Raw genomic sequence first — 12,363 nt, 5'->3', positions numbered from 1 at the left:
ACCTTTCTCTGAGAGAAGACTACGAATTTCCTCAGCAGCAGCAGGAGTGCCTTCTTCTGAAAGAAGACTACGAATTTCCTCAGCAGCAGCAGCAGCAAATACAAGATTTTGCTTTTAAGCATCCGTTTACCATGATCATGTCTTGACCAACCTCGTGCGGAAAAATGTTTTAATGAGAAACATGCTGCAACAAGTAAGAAAAATGTGCCGTCCATGTCCAGAAAGGATCGTGCGGTTGCACAAGAGATGGCAGCCACTCTATGGGGAAATACAAAAAAACAGTGCTACCGCGAGTGGAATTTTCCCGTGGTATCCCGGTCGATTTAGAAAGTGACGACTTTTTCGATCCCAATACGAGGAATATGATCATATTGGATGATATGATATCCACATCGGCCAAAGATGCAAGAATCAACGACTTATTTACAGAAGGCAGTCATCACAGAAATTTATCGGTAGTGGTTTTAAATCAAAACTTGTACTTTGGAAAGGATCCTACCCGGAGACGAAACTGTCATTACCTCGTTCTCTTTAACAATCCCATAGATCGTCAACCCGTAATGACGCTAGGACGACAGATGTGCCCGTCTAAGTCAGACTTATTTCTACGGAAATTTTAAGAGGCGACGAGGAGACCCTACAGAGACTAGACTAGTCAAGACTGCGAACTGATGTCTTGCAAACGGGCAAAGGTTTCGACACCTCTGAAGAAGTCGAAGATATGAAGGGCGAAGATAGTTTCGACACAGAAAGTACAACGTCATATATACTGGATGACAGAGAAGACCTAATAGCTTGTCGAGACTGTGGACTAGTCTTTGCACATCTTCAGGGTTTAGAGGACCATGCTTGTCGAAAGAAATCAATTTACCTACCAATGTCAGGAGAGGCACTGGAGGGACTTTTGAGAGAAACCTCGGTCAACGTTTGCTGCACAGACGTCTTACCTGCATATGTAAGTAACAGACCTAAAACAATTGTGGTCAACACGGACAATTGTGACCAGAAAGGAAGTCATTGAGTGGCTTTTCATTTCCCCGCATCGGGACCGCCCGAGTTTTTGACTCCCTAGGACGCGCACCAGAAAAATACCAGCAACATTTTAAAAGTGAACTCATCGTTGATGGTCCTCAGTACAGTTTTTCCCGTTGTCAAAAACACACCGACTGTTCGGAAACATGTGGACGTTATTGTGCATACTACGTGAAAATGAGATGCCAGAGTTTCAAGATGACAGATGTTTTGAATGACTTTTCATCGGACGACCTAGATGCAAACGATAGAAAACGCATGGCCTTATTCTCATCTTGAAGATTGGAGTAATATAAGACACAATTGATGTATTGTATGTCATCTTGATCATGATAAATTACCACATGTACATATTGTATTTCCTTTATTTATTCCTGTGTGTTAACAACATAATGGTTGATATACGAAATTAATAATTGAACTCGGCTGCCATTTCTTGTACAACCACACGATCCTTTCTGGACATGGACGGCACATTTTCCTTACTGGTTGCAGCATGTTTTTCATAAAAAAAAACGTTTTTCCGCACGAGGTCGGTCCAGACACGATCATTGTAAATGGATGCTTAAAAGCAAAATCTTGTATTTGCTGCTGCTGCTGAGGAAATTCGTAGTTGTCTTTCAGAGGAAGGCACTGCTGCTGCTGCTGCTTCTTAGGAAATTCGTAGTCTTCTTTCAGAGGAAGGCACTGCTGCTGCTGCTGAAGAAATTCGTAGTCTTCTTTCAGAGGAAGGCACTGATGCTGCTGCTGAGGAAATTCGTAGTCTTCTTTCAGAGGAAGGCACTGATGCTGCTGCTGAAGAAATTCGTATTTTTCTCTCAGAGAAGGTGCTGCTGCTGCTGCTGCTGTTGTTGAGCATGTTTGTTTTTCATATGTCTTCGAAGATCGTGGGGCCAAACATAAACGCTACGACAAAGGTTGCAACCGAACATCTTCACCTTTTCTGCCTGTGTATTCATTGTTCTCCTATAGATTTATTTCGAAAGTGCAGTTAGCAAAACAGGTTGTCATCTTTCAGGCGACACAATTTGAGATTGTCGTCCCTCAAGACAAATTCGATTTGATACAGATCTCATGTGGTTACTCTGAGGTAAATTGTTTTTTCATATACGATATTCGCGATACATTCAAAACCCTTGCCGATTGAAGTATCGGCAGAGTCGTTCCCCTGATGTACGTGTGGTCCACGAAGTCCGAGCAAAAGTACACCCGTCTCGTTGTTGTTTGAAATTGTGGTACTAACGATAACTCCAGCAGTTCACATTCCCATTCTCCATCCATTATATATCGTTTTAGGAAGTTGAAGTATAAATGCGCCACCGTTATTATTTTCAAAAATCGAGAGCGAGTCTTCGCTTGATACGAACAGGTAAAACTCATCCATCGTTTCCATATAGGTAATGCTTCCTGCATTCTTATAGATGTGTAGCCACTCGGGTGTGAGATAGTCATCAATTATTTAGGTTTTTTTTTATTGGAGGGTGAGGTTGTTTGTTTGTTCCTTTTGCATCTATATGTTTATTTAAAACAGTAAACACACAATATTATATTATGACAACTTATTCGCCATGGGAACGACGATTTAATCCTTGGCTATAACATCGTTATATTAATATATAGCTGAATTCATTGGGTCAAACATTCGAATGACAACTAAATCTCCCAGAGAATGACGACAAAGGATTAACATCCTTAAACCGATATATTAATATCTTGCAAACAAAATGTGTTTGGTATAGATACAATATTTCCGGGAAGACGTTTTTTTCTTTCCTAAATAATGTACTTGTTTCTTGGTTAAATCAGATAAGGGAATAATCTTTGTTCTAGCCGTATTCGGCATAACTTTTTGGAACTTTGGATCCTCAATACTCTTCAACTTTCTACTTGTTTTGGCCTTACAATTATTTTGAATCAAGCGTCACTGATGAGTCTTGTATAGACGAAATGCGCATCTGGTGTAGTAAAATCATATAAGCCTGGTACCTTTGATTATTATTTAGCACACATAATCTTGCCATAACAAGAATGTTACTTATGTTCTTCGTTATCTTTAATTTAAATCAATTCGATGGTTACTCAAAATTTTTTTGTTCCAATTTAGCCCTCTTGCTTGAAAGACCGGGTCATTTAAATTCTACATATTAAGCACATTCAACAATATATTCATCATAATATTCCCTTTTTGTACAATATAGAACGATATTTATTATCCTATGACAACGTAATCTCCCATGGGATGACGACTCAACCCCGACAGGAAATTAACATCCCTGTACCGCTATATTATTATGCAACACATTTCGTTTGTCAAATATACGCAAAACATTTCATAATTAAAAAACAATTCTTCGGAGAACAATTGAAGGTCTTTCCACCTCGATAATAAGAATGAAATTTAAAAAAAACGATGTTAGAAAATGTCACTCCTTGTTGATGTAATTTGGTACTTCAAACTGATATAAAAAAATAAGATTAATAGGTATATACAGAAGACTAAATTGTCTTATAATGAACAGAAAACGATTTTTAGCAAAGGCCAAAATTTAGAACTTCAAATTGACCTTTGATCTTGACTTCAATTTCAAGGTTATATGTCAGTGATCTCAAATTAAAAGACCACTGGGCAATCACTTGTATGGTAGTGGAGAAATATCGATTTCAAATGCAAAAGGGGAGAAAACTATAAGGGTTGGCAAAAAACACTTTGACTTAAATGGGTTGAAGTTGCGCCTTATTGAAAACAGCTATTTGGCAAACACATCATATCATTTACAGGTTCTTTTCAATAACGATAACAAGCAAAATTAAAAATTGAGAACATGACGTTGACCTCTGACCTTGACCTCAATTTCCTTCAAATGGACCAGGGACTCCATATCGAAAGACTTTAGGCCTCTACGACTTATAATGTGTGAATTCATCCAACATATCGCCTATTTTAAATTTTCAAAGGGAAATAACTCCCATAAGATGTCTTCAGATCACTCCAGTCAAAATAAACTAAATCATTCTTAAGAGGAGACGAACGATTTGGTGAAAAGGTGAAAACAGTTTGTTAAAATCTTCTACCGTTTTAGAGTTATAGCGATAACAAGAAAAAGGGGACGCGGGGAGATAACTCCTATAAGAATTAGTGTTTGGTCACACAGGGTGAGTTTTAAAACCCCCATTACTGTACAACATCATTGGCCAAACATCCATTCGATGTTGTAAAACAAAAAAGCATCTCAGACGGCAGAAGAAAAACAAAATAATCAGAAGAAAAAAATAAAGGTCTTTCCACGAAAAGTGGAAAGACCTAATCATGCGATATTTCCTTAAACGGATGTATGTATAGGCGCTTGTTTGTTCATATAATTTCGCCTCTGGCGAAAATACTAAATTTCAATCCTGGTATATAGGATGAGTTTCTTATCAATGAGTAGTGTCTGCGTGTCTTCTTTTGGTGGGTTGTGGTCCCTTTGACATATTCCCATTTTCATTCTCAATTGTATTGATAAACAATCAAAGGGTGCTATGAACAGTTTCGTATAAAAACTAGGGGTTATTCCCCAACTAAAAATAGACATGGAGGAAGTTCCTTTTTATCAACATAATTGGTGAAAAAGTATCATGTTTTTTTGTATTTGGTTGTAAAGATATGTTAATTAACTACAATTAAAGCTGGTTGAATGATTAAAATAATTTAAAAAAATAGATTAAATATACCTGTTTTGAGGGGAGACAACACTGTAAACAGTCTGTTTTGGGCAGTGAAAATTGAAAACTTATTTGCAGCCACTGTAGCTCTTTTCGGAGCAGGAGAACGTACCCTGAAGCATGATTTTTTGAAAGACCAGGTAAAAATCTATAAAATTCATACAATTTTGATTATGAAAAATGTGCAGGTATCATGTCTTCATGGGTGTGCACATGACCTGATTTCAGGTTTTTTAAGCTTAAATTAGGCAATGTTTTTCCCAGTTTCTCTGGATAAAACTTTTTTATGCTATTAAAAGTACACTTTTTTTATTCCATTACAAGCTAGAGAACATTCTGATTCCAGTGATATCTTGTTTTATACAAGTATCTTTATTAATCAGTCCAGCACTAAGGGTCACTTATACATGGTCCCTCAAAATATTACGTCATAGAAAAAAACTGTTGATTGCACCCAAAAGTAAGTTAACGACTTGTGTGTTATTAATCCATGAAAGTCTTGATCCGAATATCATTAAAGATGTCTCTAATCAGTTACGTAGGGTTCATTTCAAACACTTTAATTTGTATGCCCCACCTACGATAGTAGAGGCCATTATGTTTTCTGGTCTGTGCGTCCGTCTGTCTGTTCGTCCGTCCGTTCATCCGCCCGACCGTTCGTCCGTCCATTCGTCCCGCTTCAGGTTAAAGTTTTTGGTCAAGGTAGTTTTTAATGAAGCTGAAGTCCAATCAACTTGAAACTTAGTACTCATGTTGCTTATGTTATGATCTTTCTAATTAAAAAGCCAAATTAGACTTTTGACCCCAATTTCAAGGTCCACTGAACATGGAAAATGAAAGAGCGAGTTTCAGGTTAAAGTTTTTGGTCAAGGTAGTTTTTGATGAAGTTGATGTCCAATCAACCTGAAACTTAGTACAGACGTTCCCTATGGTATAATCATTCTGATTGTAATGCCAAATTAGATTTTTTATCCAATTTCACGGTCCATTGAACATGGAAAATGAAAGTGCGAGTGGGGCATCCGTGAACTTTGGACACATTCTTGTTTTATTTTGTATAAATATGATCTGATCCACAACTTCAAATGGGAGTCTGTTTCTAAGTTTCTTAACAACAGTTCCTGCACATGAAAAAAAAATCCACTCGGAAGGAACGGACGTTCCTTGTACTGCTAACACATGTTTTGCAATTATAGATAAACGTATTTAAGTTATTAATTGATATAAATTAGTATAACGAAGGGGGGTATTTCAAAAGGATCTGAAGTGAGGAGAAATTGAGTAGAAATATCTTAAGATCTATAAAAAACAAACGAGAATCCGTACTCGAATACTCGGCCTTCCCAAACTATTTTTGCAATGATGCTTAGTACATACTGACTTTTATCATTCTGTGAGAAAACAACGCACCATGCAAAATGTAACATTATCCGTCACTTAAGCAAATGTGACGGTTAATTCTTGATTAAAATTCACAACGTACGAATTGATATTTTGTACTAAGATATACAAATAGACAGCTTCAAAAAAAAATATCATTTGTAAATAAATTCATGGTTGTCTGATTATACATTGATTTAAAATATTCATACCGACACGGTTATACTAGCTTTCCCTTTGCACGCTCAATGAAAAATGAAGAATCCTTGTGAAAGCCTTTTAAGGGTCTGTAAGTGAATTGGCAAAGGGCCTAATTTTCTATTGGTAGTTCAAGGTTCAAGCCTTTCTTTGCAGAAAATACCTTTCTCGTTAATTACTAATTCTTCCTGAATATGCATGACATTTGCCACTAGCCTTACACCAACAATCAGTCAATCTAGTAGCATTATCTCTATTATATTTTTTATTGTAGGCTGCTCGTGATCAATGTGCGATTTCTTGCAGAGGTATGAAATCATAAACAGGGTTTATATGCGCGTATATATAAAACAATTGAAGTGAAGATTTTCATACAAAACCCTTTGGTTTAGGAAATTCCGTCCTATTTACCTAAGTGAAATGCATTAAATATCTTAAACTAATTATTTCCTACTAAGATCTTAATTGGTCGACCCTTAAGAAATTAAGTAGCATACATAAAACTCATTAAACTAAGAAAAGGCCTAAGAATATATGTAAGTCTGAAGAAACTATGGAGGTACCTTAAATTTCGAAAAACGAGAGAGACAAAATCTTTCGAAAGTGTGGGTTTCACTGAAAATGAAAGAATAAGCTAACAATTAATTCAATACTAAAGATTTCAATAATATGTCGTAAGTTTATAACATATACCGGCTTTGGAAACGCAACACTAGATTATTTTTGTGTTGTTTTTGAATGAATGTGTCACCGTCAAAAGCGATGACTGCCTGTTACAAACGCCAAAATGATTGTTAGAAAGGTCAACAAATACTGTCTGACATGTTTTATGTTCTGTTTTACAACTTCTGATTTTGCATTTGTTCGACCCAATAATTGCTTTTGGCAATTATGCGGTTGGAACTTGAGGGCTTTAAAGGTTTTCCCTCAGTCGATTCTTTGGTAATTCAGTTTATGGGAAACATTTAAGGCATGAATCTGTACTCAATGACACTCGGCAATTTGATTAGCAGTTGACGTTGCGGCTGTAAACATGTCTTTCAAATGACGTTGCGTATTCAAATTCTGTTGACGTTTCATGGTCACTACACGCTGATCTGTTCATTGATGGCTAGAAACAAATCTGGTCTACTTGTTTCGTTGTCGGAAGGAGAGTAAGACGAGTTTCTGAAGTCATAAAGTATGGTTGCAGCACGTTTATGTTTTCATGTTTGCAGTATTCTTAAAGGATAATTCAGTTTTTTATTTCTCAGTCTTGGCAAAATGGGGATGCAACATTTTTAAACTGAATTAAGTGAGGCAAAGGATTTAAAGAACTGTTTGACAAAGCAAAAAAACCTGAAACAATCTTTCATGGGTCCAAAATTTCGCTTTAAGAAATTCGTGCGACTTAAAAATTCGGTATGTTCAATAACAACAGGAAAGTCAGATTTTGATTTTTTTTAAGGAGAAAGAAGTATGATAAGCATGGACAGAAGCTATAAGAGAATCAAACATGATTTGGTAAAAAAAATCAACAAAACGAGTGTTGCGTTTCTAAAGCCGTTCAGTATATTATCAACGACTATCTTAATTTAACTTAACAATCACTTATAATTAACATTACTAGGAATAACAAGGGTAGAATGTCTAGAATATATACAAAAATACAAAAGGGATATTTAAACTCATAAGTAGAAAATACTACAACAATGCCATTGAAAGGAAAGAAAAACGACAATTTATAGTTAACAAAACATAACATAAAAACTAACTTTATTAGTTTATCTTGGCGGGTGATCTGATTCTGTGCATCATGTCTTATATGGTAGATCACAAACGAGGAGGATGACGGGATTATGGCTACGACAATGAAAAACATCTGTCGTCGTCTGTTAAACTGAAATTCGATAAAAGTCAGCCACCTCGTGTCGGCATCTAGGAAACTTTTAACTTGATCACAAAGAACTCTTGATTTAATAACTTTAGTAGTTGTAATATTAAATCTAACCTTTTTGTCTCAATCTAACTACTGACACTTCCAAAACGTTTTCATTATTTTTTACATGCATAGATAGATGCATTTTATTTTGTTTCTATTGAACGATTTTTATGTGCTTGCTTTTCATCAAATATATTGAACATTTCATTGTACAAATAAAAAAAATGTTTAATATACCCCTGTTTCGAATGTCAGTATGAAGGAGGCTAAACGTAAAATTTCATTATTTTCTTGGTAGGAAATGGAAAAAGGGGACGTATTGGGATTTCAACTAAATAGTTTGATTCAACATAGATAAATTAAGTTGTACAAGAATCTGAAATGCAACTTATATAATTACTTAATACAAATAATTTTAAAAGAATTCAAGCCTTTTATTTTAAAAGCAAAATATTTGATATAATGCAATTAAAGTATATGTGGACAGCCATACGAAGTAAACACTATAACAACAATTCAATATATAATCTACGATAGTAGACTAGTCTAGATCTACTTCACCTCAATTCTGAAAAGTTACTTTTATAAACACCGAATATCAAGGATCTGCCAAAAAAATGTAAAAAACTGTATTTCCAGTCCTCTCTGTGCTGTTACTCAATAACCGTTCAACAAAAGCGTTTCAAATTTTAATATTTTGTTACTGATGACAAAATTGAGGTCAAGCTTAATATTGACGATTGTCACTTTTACCATTCAGGAGTTATGATCCTTAATTTGTGAGATATCGAGAAAAAAAAGATTGGACACTAATACATATCAGGAAAACGAGTAACTATGGGTGTGAATCCGTTTTGGGTATTGTTTTGCAAAATGTGGATAGAAACTACTTTGACGTACAATTTCTTTTTACGGTAAACATATATTCTTTTGAAGAAAGATTTTATTTTGCATAAACCTTCACGCGGCAGTTCAATACAAAACTTGGTCACATACTTTTCATGATGTTTTAAGTAGTTTATATATGTTACTAGTATACTAAATAAATCCAACTGAATATAATGAGTTATTCGTTTTGAGACAATAAAAGAATAAAAAGACATTAAATACGGGCCGCTTTGGCTCAAATAACCTGAACAATTATTCATGCAAAAGCTTAATGATTTAAAATTTTCTCACACACATTCATTGATTTCTAGGTTATCATTTTCAGTCAGTTAAACATTATTGCTGTAACGACGATGATGCTTCTTGTCTTTGATTTTTGCTTATGTGCTTTGTAAATCTGCTTTTTTGTGTTTCTTTGTTAACATATTTTTATGTTTTTATATTGATTAACATATTAACACAATGGTGACAGCTGTATCCCTATTTTTGTAATTTTTACCCTTTGTGTCTGTTTGTTGTTTTCACACACCATTGTCAATGGTATTTTATGCGACTGTCATACAAATGTCATACAAATGAAAGGTTAAGCTTTGTATAAAACGAGATTTACTAAACCATTTTCTACATTAGAAAATACCTGCACCAAGTCACAACTATGACAGTTTTTAGCGATTCATTTGGTGTGTTTGAGATTTGGATTTTGTCATTTGATTGGGGAATGTCCGTTTTAAATTTTCCTCGGATCACGGTATTTTTGTCATTTGACTTTTTATTGTTCGATGAAATCTTCAACGATTTTGGTTCATGATTATTGAAAAATACGAAATTACAAAAATAGTATGATTAATAATAATTTATGGTCCTCTAAAGTCAAAATAACAACTAACACATATTATGATGATGCAGGCCACAGATGTGACGGTTTATGTTTCAAAATCAATCATATCAAAAGATACATGTATAAAATATGCATACACTACAATTATAAGTACCAATTATGAATTTAATATACAATACTTTCATTACAGTCTGAACCAATGAGCATATTGTGTCATAATAACAAGACAAATGTCACCAATTATTGAAATTAAATTTTTTGAAAAGTCAATTAATTTAGAGTTATCTCCCCTTGACTATAAATTTGTTAATAATAGTGTAACATCTCAACTTTTGAGAGCAGATACCGCCATGACGTATGCAGCTCTTACTGAGCTGAATACGCTGCCCTAAAGGAAACCTGCATCATCTTTCATCCTACATATGCAAATGATAAAACTTACTACTCTATATACAGGCATTGAATCACACGAATGCCCTATCCTAAAAGACACAATTTACAGACATTGTGTCCTATCAATGCATCTACTGATACAATTCAAAATAAACTAAAAAGACACAATTTACAGACACTGTGTCATAACGATGTATTACTTGATACAACTAAATTATACTAAAAAGACACAATTTACAGACACTGTGTCATAACAATGTATCACTTGATACAAACTAAATTATACTAAAAAGACACAATTTACAGACATTGTGTCCTAACAATGTATCTACTTGATACAAACTGAATTAACTAAAAAGACACAATTTACAAACAGTGTGTCCTAGCAATTTATCTACTTGATACAAACTGAAAATAACTAAATAGTTATCAAAACTACCAGGATTATAATTTTATACGCCAGACGCGCGTTTGGACTACATAAGACTCATCAGTGACGCTCAGATCAAAATAGTTAAAAAGCCAATTAAATACAAAGTTGAAGAGCATTAGAGACACAATTTACAGACACTGTGTCCTTACAATGTATCTACTTGATACAAATTAATTATCCAAAAAAGACACAGTTTACATACATTGTGTCCTAACAATGTATCTACTTGATACGATTTAATTATCATGAAAAAGACACCATTTACAGACACTGTGTCTTAACGATGCATCTACTCGATACAATCTAAAATTTTACCAAATCACAATTTATCGACATTGTGTCCTAACAATGCATCTACTTGATACAATATAACTTTTACTAAAGAGACACAACAATCAAATTATACTACAATAACATTATAAATAACTGTATTTCCTTTACTGTCTCATATAAATTAATGCAATGGGAGATTTTAATATAACAGTTCTGGCAAGCTGTGTTCTGTCAACAGCCTCTCAGTAAACAGATGGATTCCTGGTTTTAGGTTGTCCTTGTGTCAGCTTGTATGAGCGTCATAATTCACCTTTCTCGTTTGTCCACTGTTTCCATATAACGTGAACTGTTATTCTTTATGCGATAAGTAATGAGCTGTGACCAACAAGCCCTGTACAAAATATAAAATAATAAACGCAGCAATTCATTCTCTAAAATATGTCATTACATGATCAGTTGTGGTACAGATAAAATGACTAAAGGTTAGAAATTTGACCTGATAGGCTAATGTTCAATTTGAATGCATCGGATTTCCATCTACCTAAAGTTCTAATGGTTTATGTGGACAATCCTTTTGCACTTGCGTCGGTGGCAAAGCCTATCCTAAAACTATGAGGTTTGTAATATGCTCTGCTGAGCCCACAAAAGTTTAAAGCATCATTCAAAGCATGTTGAAATAATTGTATAGAAACAGCTTCTCCACTGGAGTTGAGAAATATTGGACCTGTTGTGTTATTTCTCAAAGTTAAGTAGTTTGTAAGTGCTGTTAATGCACAATTATTGTCATTTTTATTTTTAGCTATTTCTAAATGGAATTGTTTTCCATTTAGAAATATAGTGTATAAATGCTCTTCCATAAGTGTTTTGTGAGGAGTCGGATAAAATGTTGTTAAAAATTTGATTCAAGGGTTCCTGTAGCTTGGCAAATCTGGTAGATTTGGAACTGATTTGGAAACAGTGTCTGCCCATGGTGCTAACCGATGAAATGTCTGTACCTGTTGACGAGAAAGTGCTTCTGCCAATACATTTTTTGAACCATATATGTGTTTTGCCTTAAAGTTCACATTGTTTCTTAAGCAGTGTAGAACTAGTCTCCTTATACGAAACATGACTAACGCATTTTTAGATGTTTGTTTATTGATTACAGACACTAAAGCTATAATGTCTGTATGAAAATATATGCATTGGTTTTTAATTTGGTGTCCCCATATTTCGACTGCCAAGACTATGGGATATAGATCTAAAAAGGCAATATTTTGCTTTTGCCATGTTGTGTCCCATTTGCCTAAGAACCACTGTGCACCA

The 12,363-nt window shown here is 34.6% G+C and overlaps 1 protein-coding gene across 1 annotated transcript in view; it reads left to right on the top strand.

Annotated features, from left to right (window-relative positions):
• The window catches only part of LOC134700137 (uncharacterized), a 93,781-nt gene that overhangs the window by 65,217 nt on the left and 16,201 nt on the right, over positions 1 to 12,363 (top strand). Inside the window, exon 6 of the mRNA XM_063561536.1 lies at positions 6,587 to 6,620. Within this exon, the coding sequence (XP_063417606.1) occupies positions 6,587 to 6,620 (34 nt within the window). The remainder of the gene's footprint in view (positions 1 to 6,586; positions 6,621 to 12,363) is intronic.

Source organism: Mytilus trossulus, chromosome 1 (genome assembly GCF_036588685.1).
Source record: "Mytilus trossulus isolate FHL-02 chromosome 1, PNRI_Mtr1.1.1.hap1, whole genome shotgun sequence".
Classification (NCBI taxonomy): domain Eukaryota; kingdom Metazoa; phylum Mollusca; class Bivalvia; order Mytilida; family Mytilidae; genus Mytilus; species Mytilus trossulus.
The sequence above is the reverse complement of the archived record's forward strand: the minus strand, read 5'-3'. Positions and strand labels throughout refer to the sequence as shown.